The sequence below is a fragment of the Halictus rubicundus genome, chromosome 8 (assembly GCF_050948215.1).
Source record: "Halictus rubicundus isolate RS-2024b chromosome 8, iyHalRubi1_principal, whole genome shotgun sequence".
Lineage (NCBI taxonomy): Eukaryota > Metazoa > Arthropoda > Insecta > Hymenoptera > Halictidae > Halictus > Halictus rubicundus.
Window position 1 is genome coordinate 5,031,443 of NC_135156.1, and position 25,068 is coordinate 5,056,510.

Sequence of the window (25,068 nt, forward strand, 5' to 3'; positions counted from 1 at the left end):
CAGTGGCGGCTCGTAGCTGAAATTAGCGGGGGTGCTGCTCCAGAAAATTTCAGCCTCCTATGTGCGCATGGGCACAACATTCAAACACCACACCGCTGGAACTGTGAAGCGCAAAGTTCCATACAAAGATTGTTATACCTTTTTATTATATTAAATGTTAGCCATAATATCAAGTGGAAGTAGGGGGTGCTGCAGTTCCACAGTGCCTATACGCGAACCGCCACTGGTGGTTCTTCTAACAGAGGCTCAATTGCGACATCACCTACCCAAACAAACCAGAGGTTGCTCTAATAAAAGCAGCGCGGATGAACGAAACGTCGTACCCTAACAATTTTGCTTTTGCACCGCAGGAAGCGCGAGCCTGGACTCGGGCAGCGATACGGGAACGGGCCCGGATACGTTTAAGCGATCGTTGAGCGCTCGGGACGCGCGTCCAAGCTCCAGCGGAGGTAGCAACAAGGTGTTCCCGAAATTCGGGAAGCTGGCAGGAACGATAGAGGAGTCCGGGGACGGAGAGAGCGGCAAGGAGAGCAGTCAGCAGCAGCAACAGCCGGCGCAGCCGAGCCCTGCGGACTCGAAGCAGCTTCAGCTGCGTCGTTTGGAGAGCTACGACGACGGTCTGATCACACAGCCGAGCCACGACCGCGAGATCCTTGCGGCGGTGTTGGAGGTCAAGGTGGACCTGAAGCTGGAGGTGCAGCGGGTGAACCAGAGGCTGGCGAAGATCGAGGACATGCTGCAGGTCAGAGCTCTGTAGAATTACTCGGAATCAGGACAAAACGTTAAAAAATTGCAAGACGTGCTATCTTTTTGTCACACAGTGTACATAATTGAAATGAAATGTAGTTAATTTACGCGATTCAATTATAAGGTATTTGAATTAGCACAAAACTCTGCCGCAGGTGTTAATGACGCGGCTGCCGACGGTCAGTCCCCAGCAACAGAAGCCAGGTAGTTTCCCGTCGGGCGGTGGTGGGTCGGGTGGGACCCAGCCGTCCAGTCAGGCTGCTCCGAGCTCGTCGAGCTGCCAGCAAGGTTCTCAGGCGACCCAGACGACCGGCGGGAACGGTATCGGCGAGCAAAAGGTGTCTATAGCGACCGCGTCAACGTCGACGATGGCCGGAGAAGGTTACAGGGAGCAGGGCACGACGACCGAGCGTATCTCGAAGTCGCAGGAGCACCATCATCATCACCATCACCATCATCAGCAGTCGTCGGACCGTCTGAAGGACTCGGACTACAAGAGCTCGTCGAGGGAAGTCAGCAAAGAGCTGTTGGAGAGGCTTGCTCAGGCCTCGACGTCCCGGTCGGACGACGCCGCGCCCCTAGGGCCGTTGATTCTGAGGAAACGCAGGAGCAAATCGAGGAACAAGGGTGCGGCGCCGCTCGCGCCGCTCGCCAGCCAACCGATCAGCCCGTCCGAGGCCACGGAGACCACGCAGATGCTCGAGTGCACCGACGACAGGGATCAGCAAACGACCTCCACCGCCGCGGAGAGGAGCGACAGGAAGAGGCCTCCGCCCAGGCCCAGAGAGTACTTGTGAAAGTTCTTGTGGCTCCGGTCGGTTGTCTCGAGGCTCCTGCTCTGATCCTTTGGAATTCTAAGACTCTGGGAAAAAAAAGAAACTCTGAGAGCCGTTGCGCCGCCTCCTCCGCAACACTTCGCGGAGGAGCAAACGACTGGCCGCCGATATATATACATACATATATATATTCGACGGGGGCTCGGCACACGAAGAGCCCCGATGACGACAAACGGTGTGTTCAGGGATACCGGTCCCCAACGCTCGTTTCGTGACCGATGGGGACCACCGTTCCTTACGCGGTTTAGGTTAGATCGTGTATACCTATTGTTTTGTAGTCGATCGTGTGGAGCTCCTGGACAGCCGTACACACACGCCGGCGGACACTACGTTTTTCTTTTTTTAGTTATTTTTCTTGTGTTCTTTTTCTCGACGTTCAACGAACTGTCTAAACGCGAGGAGGCGCTAACCGCGCGTTGTTTACACCATTAAAGCCGCGCGCATTGTCTGTAACTTTCACCGCCCCGCGCCCGTGCCACGGCGCCACCGCAAACTATACGCTAAAAATCCGCTTCGCGAAGAAATCATCCTCAGCGAGCTTCACCGAGGATCGTCGGAGCACACGCGAGAAACGAACCTACGGACAGGAGGAAAAGTACTAGTGTAATTAAGTATACATATGTTTATACGGGGCGGGTCCGCCACAGTGGTCGATTTTTCGAAAATGTGGGACGCGAAAATCTTGTTCGCTAGTTGCGTGTTTCACTGTTTAAATTTCATCCCATATGTCTGCAGCTTTTATTAGCTTACTATTTTGAAGCCACATTTCCAGTTTTTGAAACAGTTCGGTGTAAGAAACACATTTAATTTTTAATCATTTTCTATCATTGAGATTTCTGTAGTTATAAATGAGATTAAACTTACAATTGTACATATTAAACATTAACACATCAAATTGTATTACAATTTTTAACAAATAATTTTTTTTTTCATTTTTGTCCCATTTTTCATACTCATCGACCACTGTGGTCCGGTGATTGGGCCGCACCTGTGATCCTGTTGCTATCGCGGATAGGAAAAAATTGTAGTTTTACATTGTGCATCGAATTCAATCGTCGAACAGCTTAAATTCTTTGGACACTGTTTCGGTACAGTGGTCAAGCGTAGAACATTAACCATTTTGGCATTGTGTCACTATTTCTCTGTTCCAAATGACACCAATTATGAAATATTGCAATTGTACCTTGCAACTCCACCGATGCAGTTCCTCGAGGACACAGCTCGATAAACAACGCACGATTGCCCCGATTATTGTCTACCTACGATGAAAAACATAGTCACAGGTTGGCCCAGTTACTAGATTCACTCTGTGTAGGATGAGCCTGGCCAAGCGACGACTTTGAACAATGAATAAATTATTTGTTGTATAAAAAAGCGTTTCGAACAGAACTTGCATGGCGTCCAGCGGTAGTACTGTAATCCATGTTTGTTTGCTCTTTTATCACGGCGCGAGGATCATTGAATTTTTTAAACGTAACATATAAAGAAGCCTCTCAGTATAATATTTCAGCACCTAACGTCTCAACAAAGACAGTGCCATCCGCAAAATAATTTTTATATTTGTCTCATGATGCGTAACGTCTACCAAGGAACAAGATGATTGTTACAAGAATATTTATGCGATTATTCGAGAAGGGAAACTAGTTGTTTCATGGAAAAAAGAATTGCACAACTCGCAGTTCGATAACAAAAGCAAACAAACTGGTAAACTGGAAGCGAACTGGATCTCGTGCGAACAATTTTCGAGTTGTTCGGAGTCGTCGCGTCGCGAGCCTCACCCTGTATATATCATAGTTCTCCCTCGTTAGCGTCGCGCGCGCGCTATCAAACAGCGGACGCTGACGGGGGAAAGCATGTAGACGATTATCGAATGTAAAAAAATTTGAATCGATAGGAAAACGATTTCGGGGGGGTGGGTGGGGGGTTAAGGGGACGTTCGTGCCGACGAGACGCTCCCGCTGCTAACAAGTTGGCATATTTTTGCATGGCCAAAAAAAAAAAAATAAATAAAACAAACAAACAAAGCAAAAAGAAAAAAAATTATAATAATGCGATAACAGAGAGCGAGAGAGAAAAAGTGAGCGTGAGAGTGAGAGAGAGAGAGAGATTGAGATTATAATCGAGTTTCAATTGCTTGCGCGACGGCTTCTTCGAGACATCGAACCACGTGTGTAAATGAACACGAAATCCGAGGGAGGGGAGAAGAGAAATCGAAGAAAACCTGTTTTTTCCAAAGTACCCGCGTTCTACGTGAAACCAAACAAATACAAAGCCACACATGTAAACAGTATACACGCGTAGGACACGCGAAGGGGAAGACATGTACAGGGGTTTACGCGCGCAGGACACACGAACACCGTAATCGTAGATCTCTACACGCATTTTAGGGGAATCTCAGAGCTAGAATCGTGGAGGCGCGCGAATGCGAATAGATTTTAAGCGACAATTTTATCGAAGAGAAAGAACAGGGATGAGATTCTGCGAACAATTTTATACACAATATTCTTCCTTCGAAAGGATTGCTGGATCGCGTCGCGTCGGGGAAGGGCTGGCGCACGAGCTTGTGCCGCAAGCTCGATCGATCATTTGTCGCAGCTGCGAAGAAACAGATCGTTATCTTATCATTACCATGAGACTGCGGACTGCGTGCGTTTATTATAAAAATCAGTAGATGAGGTTCAAAATCATAGTATTGTTAAAACAGTTTAAAAATGTCTATAGATTACTCTCGACTTGTTAAAATCTGCAAAGAAACAAAAACGTTTTTATCTTACTCCAGTTAGTCGCAGTTCAGATATAAAATCTTTATTTTGCATAAAGATCCGCAGTCTAATTATTACGCTCCTATGCATCAAATGATCACCAATATGGAAAAATACGTAAAGCTTCGATGATTTATTTGCAGCATTTACAAATTCCTAGTCGTTTGAAGCTAGAAAATAATTATTGGAAAGAGATGAATATAAATTGATAATCTTTTGCGCTTGATTTTAGAAGAATTCTAGAATTAGCCTAAATTGCCGCCAAAAGTGGGGCTAATGACTCCCGACACAAGCTTGCGCGTCGACCCAGTGCTCGGAGCGATTAGGGCACAGTGGGATACAAACACAGAAGTGACCTTCGCTCGGTATCGGCGAACAAATGTAGTCCACGGTCCCCTAATTGCTTCCTGATATACAGCGAATTCTCGATATATGTCAACAACATGGGTCAACATATCCGAGCCGTGTTATGTTTACACTCCTCGGCGTCCAGGGCCTCTCGAGCTTTTTGACCCCTCACGGGATATACCCCGTGGTAGTGGGGATAATTCCGCGACGTTTAACACCCAAGCCTTGGCGACATATATAGAGAAATCACTGTACATGTTATCGAGGGGGGGGGTGAAAAATCAGGGGTGGGGTGGACAGTCGAGAACCTGAGCCCAAGGCAAACCGATCTGTCGTCATTTTCCGCGATGCTTGAAGAGATTGTTCGACAACGCCGCTCAGATCCGGTTCCTGACAGTGTGGAAAGGCTGGAACTCGTTGGTGTTCTTCGCCTCGAGGGAGAATCTTGCTATCGTTCACTCCGAGAGAATTCTTCTTGGTTTCTGGTAACGAAACGTCCGATTTAGTTAACTATTCTCTGTTGACAGCATTGTTATTCACTGCCAACTTCCCAGCAGTGATTGTCCTTGAAGGATGTATGGGAAAAAGCATGAAAATAATTGGGATTAATTCTGCGGAAAAGAAAACTTGATTTTGCAAATGATTTCACGTCGTTGAACACTGTACCCTAAAGAAATCTTTTATTTGCAACATTGTTAACAGACTACGGATTTTATGCACTCATGGCAAAAATGAGTAGATGAAACATCAATAGGAGATACATCAATTACTGGCAGATTCTTTGCAACCGATTACAATGATTAAAAGCAGAAATCAATTTTTATGTAACTCCTTTCTCTCGCAATTGGTGCAGACAATTTTTATTTTACATAACATCCGCAGTCGAAACATTGGCACTACGGATTCTAATATTTTTCATTTACGATTACTGAGATTGGAAAAAATGCATTCAATTATTCAACAAATTTATTTCTTTGGGTATACATTATTAATGGCTAAACATTTGAACAAGTCTTGTTATTTTTATACAGTAATGTAAAATACAGTAAACTCAAAATTCCATAAAATTGACACTCCCCCCTTTTCCCCATGAACCCTTTTTGGACAACTGTTTCTATGAGTCGTGTGCGCCCAATTTCTCAGTGAAACAAAATTATAGTTAAATATTATTTGAGAATATTAAATCGATACAGTCTTAGCAGCCATACTTGTCTGTTAAAGGTTAACCCCTTGCACTATAATATCGAGTCAAACTCGTGATGAATAATTCGAACGTAAATATGTAACTTCCCTTAAACCGAAATAAAATTCGACTTTGTTATCGATATTTATTTATTTGTTATCGGTAAAGATATAATCATTGAAACCATAAAATAAATCATAGTGCGAGGGGTTAAACGTGACTTCTATTGTCCCGTACATAACGTTCTAGCTCGACCTAGAATTGTTCTCTCAGAGCGAACAAACTCGTCGCATTTCTTCAGGTATGCTAGAACCGCGTTTATGCGAACCTAGCCTTATGAGAACCTAGGAGACGAGGATGTTGGAATAATCGACCAGTTCGGATAACAGAGGACAACTCTTGTCAGTTCCGATAATAAAACTTGGGACAGCTGATGTTAAACAATTTCGACAAACATTTTGGAATTCTAATTGGAATTCGGATAATAGAGGCTCGGCTACAGGTTCACGTAAAAGCTTGCTCGCGTAAACGAAGTTCTACCGTGCTCTTTCTCAGAAAGTATTCTCACCGATCTTCTCGAAGAGAAGTCAAACATGGCCGGTTCGACAGCCATTGTTAACGCGTGAGGAACTCCGAAGAAGATTTGTCGGAGGAAAGCCACCGAATTTTAGACGAAAGTGGTTTTCATTCGTTTCGACGCTGAGATTATTGTTGGTGAAAGAAGGCGGAGGAACAACAAAAATAACAAAGAGGTACAGACGTTCTGCGCGCAACGGAAAACGCAAGGTACAAGAATCCGGAGATGCCTAGGAGTCAGCTTTATTTTTTTAAACGGATCCACGCGCCCGTTGCCCGCAAAATCTCTCTCGGGCCTTGACGACCGACGATCGCGATGATTGTCGGACCGGTCTACGTTGTAGAATATTGTTAGAAGTCAATTTGGCCGCGCTTATCGAAGCGTTCCTGTGACTCGCGAGCGGAACGAGCTTTTGTTCGAAAGTTGTTTCGTTCCGCCTCGCGAGCTTGTATCGTGTCCCGTGGACGTCGCATTTCCACACAGTGGTCCCTATATCGGGGAAGTTAATCACATGAAAATCAATTTTCTCGTGTTGGCGTAATTTGCATTCCTTCCTGAATGTCCACCGAAAGTTATTTTTATATTTTCCTTAAACGGAGAGCAATCTTTTAAATCAAGTCATCGTCAATTAAAATACAGTGAATTCTCGATATATGTCAACAACACGGGTCTTGCCAGCGGCGTGTATTGTCCAGGAAACATAACACTCCTCGGCGACCAAGGTCACTCGAGCTTCTTGGCCCCTCACGGGGTATACCCCGCGGTAGTAGGGATAATTCCGCGACGTTTATCCTCCAAGCCTTGATGACATATATACAGAAATCACTGTATTCGTAATCTGTGAAAAATACTCGATAGAGAAAAGTTTCTAAAATTCTTTTAATGCTCGACGTATCTGTCGAGTCTCGCGGAATTTTGCAAAGCGGATTATTTTCCGCAGCCTCTCTCCTGTACAACTGTGTAAGAATAATTTTCCAACTCGTTCCATTTCAGAAGTTATCGTTGTTCGAAGTTGTCCGCGTTACAAGAATCTCTAAACGAAAAATGTTCAACAAATAGTTTTTAATATTTCGTGTAGGTGATTAGCCGAAAAAAATTATTTTAAAAAGTAGAAGATATGTCGCATTATGTGCCATTGAGATCGATTACGTTTTGCAAACTATTTCGTTCAAGTGTCACCGCGATATTCGGACCACAGGTGCACTGTTCTCGAGTTCGACTCCGGATTTCTCTGGTCCACGATCAATTCCCGTAGCATTCAATGAAAGTTCGACGTGTCCGATACCTACTATTCGATCGGAGCCTCTTCTGAAATTGGCAGAATCGTTAATCGGATGCTTGAATCGACGCTAAGCCTACCGAGCAGTAAAAGTGTATCGAAATGTATGAGAAAAACGACAGTTTCAACGTACAGTTTCACATCGCCGGTTGGCAGATCGGTTGAGGCGTATGAATACGGAGCGGATACACTGGGATTCGAATCCCCGTCGGTGGCAAAAATTGTGGTGTACAGTTTCAATTCTCTGACGTTCTTTATCTCGGGGTATTCGAAAATGTGTCTGTAGTTTTATTCATTTCCGGAGGAGTTTCGATGAAACCGGAGCGCCGATCTCGAGAGGATTGCGATCTAGCCGCCGATCGGATGGGACAAACGTGTCTCGATCCTTGGATTCTCCCGGGTAGTCGATCACGCGACTCGCCAAGGTTTTCTTAACTTTGTTACGTCGCGAACCATGACCTAATAACCGCGTACATATGGCATTCACGAAGCCGAACAGCAATATTAGGTGTATATATACCTTGTAAAACTAACGACGTCTGTATATATTATATGATACATGTATCGTGCGTACGATTACGGCGCATCGCGTCCGTGACAGCGCGTTCGTCGTGATTCGGGATGTCGTAGGACGTCGCAGCGTCGGCCAAAATAAATCGATCGAGGCGTTCCTCGACTTCCGGTGTCCAGACGGAAGACACCGCGCGAACGGTCCGACTCTCCGTAAAATCGATTAACGCGAGACGCTCGCGGGCCGAGTCGATTAACATTAATTAACCCTCGAGTTTGTTCGACACTTTGCTACCAAATCGATCGATACTCAACAATTTTGTAGTCATTTCTACGATTTTAAACAAACTTCTGAGAGCTAAAAATATTTTACCGATGCATCGGCAAGACTAAATTATGATCTAGAACCTTCGTCTCCATTTTTGTTCAAAGACGTGCCATGCTGCGAGTCAACGATAGCTTCGTCCAACACCGAAACGTTTAAATAAATTTTCCACTCGATTTCAATCCGAGATGCGAGCTAGTCGATAAATTGATATTCCACTTTAATTTGCCGAGTTAATCGATTATGGCAAACGAGAGCGGCTCGCGCGATTCTCTGACAGCGATCGCCTAAGGGGTGGGGCTAAGAAACACGACACACACCGGTTCTCGCAAACTTTGTTGCCGCTGCCTTTTTCCAGATAGACAATTGCTGCGAAACAATTCTGAAGGACAATCAAAGATGGAAAGTACTGATCTCACACTCTCCGTAGAACGAAGCGATTAATTCACTAAGGCTAGATGTATTTCGTTAGCTTAAGCTAAGACACCGCGGCGAATCACCGAGCAGACTGCTTCAGGAACTATATCGTTTCTAACTCAAGGCAATCCTGCCGAACACTTCCTTCGTGGATTTCCATAGGACTCTTTTTCAACTGCTCCACCGAGCACGTTCGAGCCGTTCAATGCAAACACCCCTAAAGCACATCCTTTAAAATCGCATAACTTTTTAAAAATTGGTACAAACGATTTTCAGAAGATAATGTGCAAAAACATTTCTCATAAAATTGCTGTTGGTCAGAATTGTGAAAAAAGAACACGAAGGTCATGATTTTTAACTTTTTCCTCTGTGCCCATAACGAAAATTTCAAACATGCATTTTGTAGATCTAAATGTACAAAGTTTCATCGAAATCAGGAGGACGCAGAAAAAATGAAAATATTTTAATTTATTGATATTATTTTCTCATGGAAGTGGTCGAGGAAAGTCCCGTTCAAATCCACGGGGGATTTTTCGACAGTTTCAACTTAATTCGACTGCGCAGGCAGAAATGAATCTGGGACAAAATGATCGGATGCAATAATCGTAACGGAGGACGGAAGCGTGTATAATGGCGGACTCCTCTCGGCTGACCCTTCAGGGACGACGTCTGCGCACCGTACTAAACTCCAAAGATCGTTCCAAAATTGATTACACGAGGCCAAATCGTTGGGCACGATACTTTTTCGTCCATTGCTGTTTGCTTCCCCGAGGTGTAGGATGGGTTATGGATGATGGATTGATTAATTAATCAACTTATTATGGTGCATTTAGACCAAACGAACGAATACTCTTTCGTCCCCCCACTTTAACAAATTCGTGTTCACTTAAATGACGAACGCGAGCGAGCCTATTAATATAATAAAATTATAATCTTAGAATAAACGTATCGCCGTATGTCAAAATTGTGTATTGAGCTGAACATTCGGCGAGAACGTAGCATTTGTTTATATTTATAAAATCGAGTAAGCATTCTTCAAGCATTCTGAACGTTCGGCGATCGTAGACAAATGCCGGTTCGAATTTCAATTCTTCCGGAGTGGGGGCCGTTCGATTGGTCTAAACGTACCATTGCGGCAACGTTTAAAGTACTGGACGGCTCGATCGGAAGAAATCGAGTGTCCACGAGGTGCAAGAAGAAATGGAGAATTCGTCGTTCCTGAAGAGCCGAAACACCGACGACGAAACGACCCGTCGAGGCACGAGAACGTCGTCACCTCCTAACACACACACACACACACACACACACACACACTCACGTATTTTGTATATTCTTTTCTACGTAACTATACCGCTTTAAGATCGAGGCGTTGATCGACGATCGTTGATCTCCGAAACGGGAACCGATGAGAAACGAACGAAACAAACAGAGAAAGAGAGACGGGCGAACGCGCTGCCAGGGATGGCCGTGCGTGTAAATATTATAAATAATCTAGGAGGAGAATGGACAACAAAAAAAAACAAATTGCGCGAGTCAAAGAGAGAAAGAACGAGAGAGAGAGAGAGAGAGAGAGAGAGAGAGAGAGAGAGAGAATGTATGCGTGTTTGCGTGAATGCGACGAGCGAACGATTGTAATCCCGCGTAAACGAGGGAGATAAAAAGAGAGAAAGAGTTATTAAAGAGTTACCGAGGAGTTTGTTAATTAGGTTTTAGCGGCGGAGACGATATAGCTGGCTCTATCGTAGTTTCTATACTTAACGAACGCGCGAAAGTTTAACGGGAATGGTGCGAGGGAAACGGTTCTTCTTTTTTTTCTTCTAGCAGCTCAAGCCACCAAGTCGATCGAGTGAAAAAACAAAAAAGAGAAAAGAACAAAAACAAAAAACTAATGCGAAACAATGCGGCGGCTCTTTTTTTAAGCTGATCACAGGATCGAAGCTTGCGGTTCCGAGACTCGCGGGAAAGAACTGTCTTTTATTCTTGGAGAGAGTGGACCGAAATTCTGTCGTCGCATCATTCGCGGGGGATGGACGAGGATGAACGTTGGCGGTTACGTTGTTCAAGGTGCTCGGAATCGCAAGGAGGTCCCTCGCGCTCGGTTCGCAATCCGAGAGCTTCTCCCATCGCGCACGTTTCCGTGTACCCGTCAAACGAACTCGTATCGCTCGCGATCGTAAGCCACCGCGTGTCGACGAAGAAACCTTCGAAACATCGAAAAAACTATCGATCTCTCCTCGCGATACTTCGTTCAGCGATCGTGATTGCGAGGGAGGGTGGAACATCCTGGTCGGATGGGACAGGGTTGGGAACATCGTGAAAATAGCTGGGAATCTCAACAGGTTGCACAGGAAATCAGGCAGAGATAGCATAAAAGAATGTTAGGACGCGACAACAAAAATGTTTGGAAGTAGTAACTAAAATAGGATTAAAATGGGAATAATCGCAAAAGACAACCAGCTAAAATATTGCAAAGTAGCATGGAAAGTGGGGGAAAAGTGAAAAGAATTTTTGGCCGCGACAACAAAAATTTTGGCAAGTACAAAATAAAATGGAGGGCAAAAGGGGAATAATCGCAGAAGGCAACCAGCTAAAATGTTGCAAAGTAGCATGGAAAATGGGGGCGAAGGGCGAAAAGAATCGCAGAACGCAACAATAAAAATGTTTGGAAGTAGTAACTAAAATAGGATTAAAATGAGAATAATCGCAAAAGACAAACAGCTAAAATATTGCAAAGTAGCATGGAAAGTGGGGGAAAAGTGAAAAGAATTTTTGGCCGCGACAACAAAAATTTTGGCAAGTACAAAATAAAATGGAGGGCAAAAGGGGAATAATCGCAGAAGGCAACCAGCTAAAATGTTGCAAAGTAGCATGGAAAATGGGGGCGAAGGGCGAAAAGAATCGCAGAACGCAACAATAAAAATGTTTGGAAGTAGTAACTAAAATAGGATTAAAATGGGAATAATCGCAAAAGACAACCAGCTAAAATATTGCAAAGTAGCATGGAAAGTGGGGGAAAAGTGAAAAGAATTTTTGGCCGCGACAACAAAAATTTTGGCAAGTACAAAATAAAATGGAGGGCAAAAGGGGAATAATCGCAGAAGGCAACCAGCTAAAATGTTGCAAAGTAGCATGGAAAATGGGGGCGAAGGGCGAAAAGAATCGCAGAACGCAACAATAAAAATGTTTGGAAGTAGTAACTAAAATAGGATTAAAATGGGAATAATCGCAAAAGACAACCAGCTAAAATGTTGCAAAGTAGCATGGAAAGTGGGGGAAAAGTGAAAAGAATTTTTGGTTGCGACAACAAAAATTTTGGCAAGTACAAAATAAAATGGAGGGAGAAGAGGAATAATCGCAGAAGGCAACCAGCTAAAATGTTGCAAAGTAGCATGGAAAATGGGGGCGAAGGGCAAAAAGAATCGCAGAACGCAACAACAAAAATGTTAGGATGTAAAAAATAAAAGGTGGGTGCGTGGGCAAAATGGAATAATCGTAAAACGGATCGTGAAAAGTGGGATTTTGGGGAAAGGAGGGAGTGATCTCGAGGACCTCTTGATCCACGGTTGTCGGGACGCGCGTTGGTTTGCGATCGATCCGATTCGAGTGTCGACGGAAACACGGGCGACGGAACTCCGTCGACGCGGTGCTCCTTGTTGCCGGACGACGCAACTACGAACCGGATGGCACACGTTTGCCTGTGTTTCCCATGGGCGATCGGCACAAAAGATCGGCACGAAAGAGAGCGATTCGTTCAAGAGAAGAGCGCGCAAACGCGATTCATGATCGGCGTTTCGAACCGGAAACACACGCGAAAGCGGAAGCGTAAGCGAACAAAACGATGGATAAACATGTGATATTACCGATTTTTTATATCAGCTACTTCGCAATAATTATCAGCCGTACTCGAGGGGGATAGAGCGTCGCGACACACGAGTCGTCGTCTTCAATTAACGAGAAGAGAGCGAAACAAGGAGGGAGAGAGCTGAAGAGAGAGAGAGAGAGAGAGAGAGAGAGAGAAACGCGAGGAAATACTTTTCTTATGCTTTGCCGGTGAGCACAGAGTCGATATTCGATACGGTGATCCGCTCGAGACCGAACGATCCTTGCGCGATCGATGTTTTTTTACCATTTCTGTCGACCATGCCCGCCGTTAATCCTGATTTCGAACGGCATCGCTATCACGCATCGATCGATCGATCAAGTACGACTAGTTATATTTTTTGCCAAACGGTCGAACGAAGCACAGCCCAAAAATGGCGGAACGAGAGAGAGAGAGAGAGAGAGAGAGAGAGAGAGAGAGAAGAAGCCGAGGAACAGAATTCGTATCCGAAAGCAGGTTACACAGTTACACTTTTGCGACGACGACAGTGATCGCTGCGACGATCGAAGAAGCCGTGATCGTACCGAATTTTCATGAGAATGGTTAAGAAACAAAACAAAACAGTCTATAATAGTAGCTATCGAGCGGAATAACAAAGAAATAAAGAAAAAAATATATATATTATTATTATGATTATTATTATGATTATTATTAATATGATTAGAATGGGGGGGGGAAAAATTTTTGCTATAACTAAACACTTCGTCCATTTTTCTATATGGGCAATTCGTTGCACTGTAATCAATCCTCGGCCTTGTAAATTCTGTCCTTGTCATTTCCGGGAACGCTGCCCGGTGAACGAATGCCGCGGAGGATCCATCGATCCCTCGTTTCCCTGTTCTTCGATCGCCATCGTTCGGTCGAAGTCTTCTTGACGGGCGAGGGAGGGGGGGTTACAGTTTTTCGAATTTTTCGGGAATCGGCGCGCGCGGGAGGAACCTAGGGATCGGAGGGAGGACATCTCAAGGATGGATCCACGGGATCCACGCTGCGGCATTCGTGGATCGGTGTCAGCCCGAGCTCTTTGCGGACTCTCGTGTAAAAAGAATAACGATCGCGCGATCTCGACGCGAGCCGGCGAACGAAACGCGACGAACGAAACGAACAGCGTGTCTCTCACCGTGTCGCCGCGTTTCCTGTTCTTTGTTGTTGTTTCTCGGTCAGGAGCGATCGTCGACGATTCGTCCGTGGACACACACGCCTGCTCGATCCTCGAGGAATCGGCCCGCAGTGAGATACAGAAAGAAAGAAAGAGAAAGAGAGAGAGAGAAAGAGAGAGAGAGAGAGAGAGAGAGAGAGAGAGAGAGAACAGTCACTGGGGAACAGATGAAAGCGTTGTCGAGTGGCCGTGCCTCGAAACGATCTACGATTCGATCGATCTATTTCTTCATCTTTTCGATTTTTAGGATCGGTACCCAAAGCTCCGACGCTCGATACCTCATTCTACAAACTTAACGCGTTAAGTGAACCCTTAGCACTCGAATGGCGACTGTAAGGCGCCATTAAAAATTGCTGTATCATTTTCGTATGTATAACATAAAAAATATATATAGAAGGGAAATATTCTAGGTCGGAAGAAATGTTTCGTTTTGTAGTTAAAATAGCTTCGAGTGCAAAGGGTTAACTCTGCTGCACAGAGTGTTCCATTTAAATCGATCCTCCCGAATATCCATGAAATTATTTATGATACCGGAAAATGTTTCAAACAAAAGTTGAATGGTATCGACCGAGACATAATTGGATGACAATAGTTTTTTTTTGTAAGTTTTGGCGTAGAAGATATACGAAGGTCAACTCAACTTTTTCAAACGTAGCCATATATTTTTTAACGCATTAATCCATGCAGCCTGTCATTCCCTGTAAAAAATTATTAACCTATTTATACCGAAAAACTGTTAATTTGGGAGATATTTTAACTTCTATTCCGACGTGGCTATTGTAGCATCGATTGTCAAAATTGTACCGAAAACCGTGCAAAGTTCAAGTAGACTGAATTTTCTAAATTCGAAGAATACGAATGCGAAGAGCGGTAGGAGCCGAGGGAATCGTTGCGCGATTGATAGTCGGTGTGAAAGCCGAGCCACGGCCACCAAGCGGTGCAACAACAAAGTGTGTGTTTTCGAATACCGACACCGTAGAATTCTAAGCGTTCGAATGGCCAAAAACACGCACGACCAACGAAAACCGAGAGATTTCTTCACCGTTTCGCTAGTCTTCCCACGTTGTTCGCTCGAAATCGGCATTTGGGGCCGGACGCGATCGAACGGCTCGAGAAAACGATCGAGAAGCGTCATTATTACAAATCGTCATTACGAATCGTCGTCAACGACCGCGCGACGCACCGTATCGTCGAGAGATCAAATTGTAGCATCGAACGAAGCCTGGCTAGAATACTCAAAAGAAAGCTGCTTTCGAACTTATAATAAAAAAACCATTAAAACTTGACGAGAATGATTTTCTGTGCGTACAGCACACGATCGACACCCTCCGATTCTACAGTGAATTCGCTATGTATGTCGCCAACGCCTGGATGATAAACGTCGCAGAATTATCCCCACTACCGCGGGGTATACCCCGTGAGGGGCCGCGAAGCTCGAGTGGCCTCGGACGCCGAGGAGTGTAAACGTAACACGTGTTGTTGACATATATCAAGAATTCACTGTACCTCGTTTTGTAAACTGTTTTCGTCTTTATTCATCCAGTCACTTTATTCGTCATTCGCAGTCGATACACGACATAGCACAAGATACATCAAAATCATGATCGCGGAGCGCGATCTCGAGCTATCCACGCTTTACCTATCAGCAGTCATTGCTAGACTGCGGATCCGTATGCAAAATAAAAATTGTCTGCATCGATTTCAAGAAAAAGGAGTTACATTGATGTCTTCTTTGGATAATTTTAATAGGTTGCAAATAATGTGTCGTTAAACTCAGTTTTCTCATAAATGTATTAAATCCACAGTTTATATTAATTGCTCGCTGAACGAGTTAACATTGCTCCCGGTAGCTAAAGCGTCGAGCTCGCAAGATCTACGATCAGTCCAGTCTTCGAAACAAAAAGAAACCCTGAGTCGACTGATCGTTTGAGGCAGCTCCGCGCGTTGCCTCTAATAAATAAACCTAGAGAAACTAGAGTAGAGGTTCTGTGAGAAAAGCACACGCGAAAATTGCACGCAGAATTGAGATACCTCCATATTGTAATCGCAGAGGAGAAACGTGCGCATAAGAAAACAGCTCTAGCCGAAAATTGCTCGCACATATACATAGCCGTACCGACGTTCACAAACCGCGCCCACGCAGAATTAAACGCAAATTCAATAATTACAAGCTACTTAACATCTTACACTAGGTAAATAAATTTTAACAATTAACGATCTAACTCCTAAGAATTTTCTGCGTGAGCGTTTACCAATACGATTGCACCTCGTCGCGAGCAATTTCCGGCGCGGCCAATTTTCTGCGTGCAACATTCGCATACGCTCCAGTCAAATCATCGTGATGCCTCGCAACGATCCGCCTCGTCACCACCAGAGATCCTGAGCGTCCTCCTGTGATCCTTGATCCTTCTCGGAAGAGTTTATCAGTCGCCATTGGCGGCGACGCGGATCGCGCGAGGGCGACGAACATCACAGAAACGACTAATTAAATTTAAAGAGTATAGATATCGTAGAGTAAGAAGAGATAGCGGTTCATCCCAACGGCGGGCCATGTGTCCATTCTTTCAGACGCGTTTCTCCATCACGTGGATGTAGAAGCCAGGATGCTTGACGTCGTCCAGCTGCTTGAAGTCCCCGTAGATGGTGTGCTTTGCTCGGAAGTGGAACGCCTCGTCCAGCATGTTCCTGAAGACGGTAAGCCTGTGAGGATAATACGAGAGCCTGAACTCGCTGATCTGCTCCTGAGCATCCTCGTCGTCTGCGTCGTCCAGAGTGATCATGTAATCCAGGGTCACGATGGCTGGCTTGCCCGAGACGAACAGCACCGACGCCTTTATGTTCGTCATGTGTTGGCTCTGGAAAAACGACGTGGTTCAAATCTCTCAGCTCAAATCGTTCTGAATTATTTTCCAAATTTTCTAGCTCAGCGAAATTCTTTTTCTCTTTCTTTCTTTAATACTAAACCTGCCACGGTCAAAATGGCCGGTTTTATATTCTACAATTATTGAAACTATAAAAATTCATTTAGGGATAACAGTAGAATCAATTTCCTTGTCCAAGCATTTGTTATATTGAAAATTACGGACAATCTCAATTTTAGGGTTGCCATTTTCACGAGGCACTATTTATCAGATACTGTTAATAAAATCCGCAGGAATCAATCTTAACAAATTATCGATCCACTTGAAATTGCGGAGCGAGCTCGCGTCGATAGCAAAGATTATTTAACATCCGGCGACATTTGACATTCCCCTATCGTGTACCGATAAGAGAGCATAATCAATAGCTGCTTCTAATTTTTCTTGTTTCCTCGTTTGTTTATTTCTACGCACACAAGATTACTCGACCACGCGCGTGCTCGAAATGATCGTGGACTATGTTATCGAGACTTACGTTATAGTATATGCATTTTGGTGGTATGTTCCCGGTTTCGATGATGTAATCGTAGTTTCTGTGATCGATCAGCAACAGGCCGCCGGGTTTCACGCAGCGCTCGAAGTTTAGCAATGCTTGCCTGCAAACGATTCGCCGGAGGAATTAAACAAACAATCCTTTCGAACAATATATTAGGTCAGCGCAAAAGTTCGTGGCCGATTTCGTATTAACGCTGAACCTACCAAGCACAAAACATATAAAACTGAAACGGCTTGTCCAAAAATGTTGTACCTAAAAGGGATGATTCCTGAGGTCATTTCAAGTAAGTTTTTCCTTTGCGAAAATATTCTCCGCGGCTTTATTAAGGAGTTATCAACGAAAAACACGGACCAATCAGAGTGCAGCTACAGCGGACGGATCCCGGCTCAGCCAATGAGCCGGCGTCCGTCCGCAGTGGCTGCACTCTGATTGGTCCGTGTTTTTCGTTAATCCCTTGCGCTACCACTAATTTTACGGTTTCAGTGATTAGAACTTTTTTGTAATTCGTCATTTCCTTAAAAAAAGGAAAACATTTATATCTATTGTATGCCTATATGTTCTTCAATAGCTGTACATTAACAACACCAAAATAGAATTTCATTTCGGTTTAAAGGAAATTAGTAACATACATATTTATTAGACTCGATATTGCAGAGCAACAGATTAATAACTCCTTAACGAAGCTGCGGAAACCATTTTCGCAAAGGAAAGAGTTACTTCAAATGACCTCAGGAGTCGCCCCTTTTAAGTACAACATTTTTGGGACACCCTGTAGAAGTGAGAATATTGAATTCACTTGAACTTATTACGCCGATTCAGCCATCTCCTATGAAACTGTTTTTCAGTAATTGTCAAATAGAAGACCGGTCGTCTGACCGTGGTAGATTTAGTGTTAAAGTACAAGAAGGGATCAGGCACGAACGTTTGCACTGACCTAACACAGAAAGCTTTATTTATTCGCTACCTCTGCTCCCGTTGGTCGCCGAACGTGTCCGGCATGTGCGCGAAACTGTTTCCCAGGCAGATCACGGCATCGAAACCCTCTCCTATCAGGTGGCGAATGTCCTTGGGCAAGGTCAACCAATTCGCCTCCTCGATCACTGGAAAATCATATCGACATCGAATTTAGACATCTTAAGTTCGTTCTATGGTTTGAAATTTTTCCTATTTTTGTCACAAATCGGTAAATCGAAGAATCATTTACCCCAATTGTCGAATGCCGGTTCCTTCCGCCGTTCCCACCTAGCTTTCAGAGCGTATTTCAGCATTTTATCAGAAGCGTCGACGCTGACCACCTCGAAACCCTCTTCGAGTAGCATAACCGAGTCGACTCCGGTCCCACAGGCGACGTCCAGGATCCTTTGGCACCCTTTATCCCGCAGGAGACCGACCAAGAAGTCTCGGTAATTCTGTGTTCTCTGATTCTTGTCGCCGATGAACACCTCCCATACTTTCGCGGCCCTGCCATCGGCATACTGATCGCGGACTCCCTCGGCTGCCGTGCCGAGAGATCGGGTACGAAACACTGAGTCCATCATATCTGAAAATAACATTCAAAGGCTCGAAATTAATTCAAAATTCGAATCATTCCGGTATAAACACGGTAGAAATGTTTCTTAAACCGGTACCGAACCGTTTTCTTTGCGGCTGCAGTAATTATTTGGATTTTGACGCAAAATAGAGAAGCTGCACAAATATGTATATCTGTTCTCAATATTTTTAATGCAGCAGTGTTTGTACATTTTTTTTAATGTCTACCGTTTTACATTTGATTTATTTTTATCATAAATGCGTAGAATCCGCATCAGTATCGACTCATGTCAAATATCAATCAGGAATCGCGCGGAATTGGAATATCTTGGAAGAAATGCTACGGTTTTGCGAAGGGTTGAAATTGTGTAGGATCGATTTTAAACGGCCTTCTCCTTTTCGAGGTCAGCTCGAAAGGTCACGGCCCAGGCCGCCGCAGCTTGGGATCTTGCGAGATCGCAGCGAAAGCTGAGATCCCCGATATCGCCGCAGGCACTCTTCGAGCTCGAGGAACTGGTCGCAAACAGCTTTCTTCGTATCGGTTGTTGTGGTTCAGAACCGTGTGAAACAATGCACGCACGCTATCCGAGTGTCCGATAAACCCCTGTTGCGCGCGAACCTTATCGTCCGCGAAACGAGCAATATTCGAAGAGAGGAATGTCGAAGCTCGTTCTTGAAATCGAACAACGCCTGTCGCTCGACTAACGACCCGGCGTCGCTTGTTGCTCGACATGATGCCTAACTGTTAGTTAGGGTTAATTAGGACCGCAATGTTATCGAGACACAATGTGCACCCGGAAAACCTGACGGTTCATCACGGTGGCTCGTGCATTGCACCGTTGATGCAATCGACGTCGTCACCGTGAGTCGACGGGAATTCGAAGAACTATTAGCCTAATCGAAGGCTATTGATAGACGACTATCTTGTCCTGCAGCGGGACTTCTTCGTCGCTGGATTTATTCTTTATTGCTAATTTTTAGTAGAGAAAGAAAATGGACACAGCTTGCCTCCAATTATAGAAGTAATTTAATAGTATGATGAATCAATTCATCGAAGAGCAGTGTGTCGTAGATATAGGGCAAGGGGCCCAATTACTGTGCCTATATTAATAATACCTATTTTTAAAGCATAAGGAACATTGAAAATACGACGTATATATCAAATGATTTTAATGAAAAAATTTAATATCTCTTTTTTAATATTCACTATGCTTTAAAAAGAAGTATAATTAGTATAGGCACAGTAATTGGTACCCCCACAGTAATTGGGTGGCTTACCTTTTGGTAATTGGTTTACTTGCAACCATATAATTAACGCTAAGACCATTAAAAGCGACTAGTATGCGATGCCTCGTCAAAATTGCACGATTGGATTTATTTGGATTTTGTGCCATTTTTATTGTTTGATAATGTATACTCGAATAAAAAAACTGTGCCAATAATTGCGCAATAAAAAATCTGAAACCGGTTATTTGAACGGTGGTAAGTTTAGTGTTAAAACGAAGGATCGAAAGACTTATGGTCCTTTTTAATAGGTTCTGTTTATGGACCGTGAAACTGGTTTTATAAGACAGTCTCACATTATAAGTTCCCGTGGGAATATCAAAGTTCCAACTTATGAAATATGAAAATAACAGGAGCCGATATTTCTTATTAAATTGATATGAACAGGACGGATTGGCACTGTTTCGATAAGAATGTATAATTGGAAGAGATTCGAGCAAATAAATTGAACGTTTGAATTTTTGCGCAGATAACGAAGTCGCGCGGTTCGAATTGACAACGGCCCGTTTATCATCTTTATCGGGGCGTAGTTTCAATGGAAATTTCATTTTAAAAAACAAAACGAGAGCGTCGACAATGGAAAGCGAGAATAAACGAGAAAACAGCCGGACCTTGGATTAATAGGTGTTTACCTAGCCTCTTATCTCCTATTTAAATGATCCGCGAGTGGTCACGATAAGATTACGGGAAGACCTGTTACGAAATTTTGATGAATTAACGAAAACCGTTCGCGCGGGTCATTCTGGATTCTTCGAGATGTGTAAAATTGTTGCGTCAGATGTTACACTGTAACATATACCACATCGATTCTCCGAGACCACGGTTCGAATAAAAATTCGACTAAATTATCGGACACTCTGTCGAAGAATTATATAAAAACGATAAAATATACAATAACAAGACGGAATTGTTCGCACACCGGTGGTAAATACGCAAATGATTTATTTTCTAAAAATTCTTTCCATTTGTTCGTTCGTGCGGTCGAGCAGTTTTGAAAATTAATGAAAAAAGAGATTGAAACCATTTAAAATAGTTGACCGAATAGGTAGCCCGAGGGCCGATTATTTTATAAGAAAATAATCGGAAAGAAGTGGCTTTTAAGCTCCAAGAAACAGCGCAAATGCGAAAATGAAAGCGTTTCGAAAATGAAACGTGTAACGTACCCTTTGAGACAAATCTTCGACGTTTCCCTGGAGAGCACTACGATTATTTCGTGTTAGTTTCGACTGTAAAATAGCAAGAGGGAGCTGTGTGATCGATATTGTGTTCAGTTCGCACGGTGTGTCAAAATGCCACTAACGCGACGGGACTGGCACCCGAACGTATATAGGTTTCCCAGGTCCACGCAGCATGATGTAATGTTCATCCCGGTTGGAGTATAATAGTTGACAAACAGTCGTGACGCTGCAATCCTCAAGGAAAATACGAGTAGTAATGATTACCGGTCAATTTCATGGTGCTAGCAATTTTCCTCACGATAACTTCGGTATCGTTATCGCTGCATCTATCAGTTCGTTTATCCTTTTATCGCCTGGAGGATCGCTTATCGCCGTAGGCTGGCGCAGGAAGTTGCATTGTAATGGTGCGTAAGGGGCAGGCTCCGAGAAACGCGGAATCAACCTGTTCCATTTAATTTCAGAAAATTAGTTTATCCCCCACCCATCCAATTTTTTACTGCCATAACGCCTGATCGATGCTTGGCTATATTTAAAATAAGTTTCCTTAACAATGAGACAAAATTGTTGGAAACTATGCTACCTTTTAATCGACAAAAGTGTCCTAAAATCGAAAGCTTAGGAGAGAATGAATATTTTTCTAGGTCCGCTTAATACATAACATGTACCATCTATACTTACCATCACATTAGAGGATAAAGGTTTGAAAGTGTTCGGCGACGATTACAGGTCGATTAAAAAATTAAGCCATCGAGTCGTTCTGATTGGGTAACAACATATAATTACAAGTTCTGGTGTAAAATTCTATAACAATTATCCCCTGCCGGAACAAATTACATAATTCACGAACTTATCCCTAAGCTAGGTACACGCTAGAAATTCCTAAAAATCTTATCAGTTTTCGGTTACTGATAAATGCATTTCTACACGCAGGGTTGCGTTATGTTGTGCAAGGTACTTTCGTCTCGGTGTATGGAAGCAAATGTACAGTGCAATTGTCGTGTGTACGTTTCTCGTTTAAATCTAGACGGATCAAAGAAAACGCTCGATCATTTTTCGGTACAAAAGAGCATTCAAGTACTAAGCGTCAGTTTCAACTATGTAAAAATCTAACAATGGATAATTTGATAAGCTCGGGAACAAGAGAAACCAATGCTGAAACGTGTGCTCCCAGTTAAACTTAATCGGTACAATGTTTCGGTTGTAACGGTCTTATAATAAATCGGTAAGAAATACAGTCGAATGGCAGTTTCTTGTCCCTTTATAAATTATCTTCTCTAGTCACTATTCACAACTTTTTCGATACTCGAAGACTACGTAATACGAACGAATTTTTCACGAATAGACTTTAACGAAGAAAACGAACTAGAGAGACAGTTACTTCTCCGTTCGAAGAAGCGCATTGTTATCTAACGATCCGGGATCCACGGAGCATAGTGTTTTCTTTTCAATAGTTTTCTTCGTCTTTTCTTGTCGCCGTTCGTGTTCTTGTCTTACACGTAGAAAAACGAGGTAACTGCTCTACTACCTGCATCGTTAAAGTACATATAAATATTTGGAATCATTCTGCTAAATCGATTTACTTTATTTCTTAGCAATGTACATGTTCAATTACGTTAACGGTTAAGTGAGACCTCAGCGATCGTGCTGGAGCATCTTTGGAAGAAAACGAAACGATTTTGTTCTCCGACTGAGTCGTCGGCAGCGTTACAGCAAATTTGGGGCGTGTGTGCACGGAAATTCATTTCTCGAATGTGCAATAGTTCACTCGAAACGCGCTAACAATGTTTAATTGAATTCTCTTAATTGGAACTATGTAATGATCAGTTGAACTGTATCACTCTTTTATTATTCGCGATAGATTCTTTCCTTTTACGTTCCCTGTCCCTTCGACTGTTACAAGGGATCCTACCCTCATATATTCTTCAAGTCGTCTGGCAGATCGTTCTTGGGATGTTTGTTCTCGAAGTGTTGTTTATACGTCTTTGGGTCTGGCATTTGTGCCTGCGAAAACGAATATTGTATATTAGTCAACGTTAAGCTTACAGCAATGCATTCGACACTTTCTTGAATCATAGTTCAACAAGTTTCTTCTAGGTAACGATCTTAAGTCCAACAGAAGATTTCCTAATAAACTTACCTTGCACACTGTGCATACGTGTACTAAAGCTTTCTGTGCTGCCTTCTTCTGGTCATTGGCACTGTGTCCCTGTTGCTTTTTCACTTTCGCTGCCTTTTCTGCTGCCTTGGCCTGCGATTGGATTCTTTGTTGTCCACGAGCCATTCTGAAACGAATCGTTCCATTGTTTTAGCAACAGCTCCGTTAATAAATAAACACTCTCCGAATACCATTCGATATTTTCTTTTATTTTCGATTCATCGTTGATCAACGTACACAAGAAAAAATCTCGAAAAACAAACAAGAAAGAAAAAGGGCTGTACATGTGCAAAGATTTATTTATTATTATGTAAGTATTGGTACAATAATGTGTGTTTCGCATACAAATATTTCTACAAAAATGTTAACAGTGTTTTCTCTTGTGAAAGGCGCACATACATCGTTTACAAACTGGGCCACGATTCAACGCAGAACAAATATCGTCGGACCCGCATACGCTGCAACCCATGGATCGTGAACACTGTGTCTCGTTCGAAATGTTCACAAAAAGTTCACTCGAAAGCGACCGGATCGGTACTGTGCATCTTCGTTCGTCCGAGCAGAGTCCGTTCCTTTCTCTTTGACAAACTATTATTACGTACTTTCTCTCGAACCGAGATTACTCAGTACGTAGCCAACCTATAAAATGCGGCGCGAGCCGCGATACATGCACGGTGAACCCATTCGCGTTATCGCGGAATCCGTATCTCGATTGAAAAACCGCAATCGAGCATCGTTCGATTAGAGAAGCATAATCGTGTACCGCGAGCCAGAGGGAAAAATCGGGAAAAGAAGAACGGGAGATTCGTGCGCGAAAATTGCACACACGACCGAGAAAAAAAAATATAGATCGCTCACCTGTCCGAGGATGAACGTGTTGCGAAAGCAAGACTCTCAGGCCACCACGATGATCCGGGGCACGATTTTCGGCAGCCACGAGCCCAGCTATTTTTCCTCGATTTTTTCGTTCCGTCGCGCGAGACCGAGCAATCGCCTCGGAAAACGAAACACACGCACGAACGATTCGCGAGAAACGGAACAAGGATAAGTAAATACGTTAGCTCAAAAGCAGCACCCACGGCACATCTGTCGGGACCAGTGGTCTTCGATCATCCGCACGTGAACTACTATGTACTGTGCTACCGTCCGAGGGAGAATCGTTTCGTACGGGATTCCGAAAGGCAAAAAAAATAGCACGAGACACTCAAAATGTTAGTGTTCCGACGTGGCGGTTAGCGTGGTTAATCTTCTGCTCTCCGGTGGTTTTTTTTCGTTCGAATTTCGATGGTATACACGAGAACGTGAAATTGTTTTCAATCGATATTTAAATATTAAGGCTCGCAGGTTCAGTGTCCGCGTCCCTAGATTCGCCGGAGCTCTGTACGAGGTTTTACGTTCGCTCCGGATCATGTTTCCTTCCAATGGGAAATGTCGTCTTCCAATAGCTCCTGCACACCATTGGTTCTCGAATCGTTTCGGAGTTG

The 25,068-nt window shown here is 43.7% G+C and overlaps 3 protein-coding genes across 7 annotated transcripts in view; 1 reads left to right on the top strand and 2 right to left on the bottom strand.

The window, feature by feature from the left end:
* Eag (potassium voltage-gated channel protein ether a go-go) overlaps positions 1-4,788 on the top strand; it is a 188,637-nt gene extending 183,849 nt beyond the window's left edge. For all 4 annotated transcript variants that reach the window (XM_076791314.1, XM_076791316.1, XM_076791315.1 and 1 more), the window contains 2 exons: positions 351-742; positions 903-4,788. In XM_076791314.1, the coding sequence (XP_076647429.1) occupies positions 351-742; positions 903-1,544 (1,034 nt within the window). In that variant the 3' untranslated portion in view covers positions 1,545-4,788. The remainder of the gene's footprint in view (positions 1-350; positions 743-902) is intronic.
* A 9,185-nt stretch (positions 4,789-13,973) lies between these two features.
* Positions 13,974-21,567, bottom strand: Gnmt (Glycine N-methyltransferase). The gene is made up of 5 exons (XM_076791333.1): positions 21,415-21,567; positions 18,642-18,977; positions 18,402-18,537; positions 17,417-17,537; positions 13,974-16,878 (listed from the first exon to the last, which is right to left on the bottom strand). The coding sequence occupies exons 2-5, from the start codon at positions 18,973-18,975 to the stop codon at positions 16,588-16,590; spliced, it is 882 nt and encodes a 293-aa protein (XP_076647448.1). The 5' UTR covers positions 18,976-18,977; positions 21,415-21,567; the 3' UTR covers positions 13,974-16,587.
* A 617-nt stretch (positions 21,568-22,184) lies between these two features.
* On the bottom strand, positions 22,185-24,855 carry LOC143356175 (zinc finger protein 706). Of its 2 annotated transcripts, XM_076791648.1 has the most exons (4): positions 24,443-24,855; positions 23,984-24,223; positions 23,567-23,711; positions 22,185-23,430 (listed from the first exon to the last, which is right to left on the bottom strand). In XM_076791648.1, exons 3-4 carry the CDS (start codon positions 23,708-23,710, stop codon positions 23,341-23,343), a joined length of 234 nt encoding a protein of 77 aa, XP_076647763.1. In that variant the 5' UTR covers position 23,711; positions 23,984-24,223; positions 24,443-24,855; the 3' UTR covers positions 22,185-23,340. The 2 variants fall into 2 exon arrangements, with proteins under 2 accessions (XP_076647763.1, XP_076647762.1); XM_076791647.1 differs by lacking the exon at positions 23,984-24,223 and having other exon boundaries at positions 24,443-24,784.
* Between the last annotated feature and the right edge of the window lie 213 nt (positions 24,856-25,068).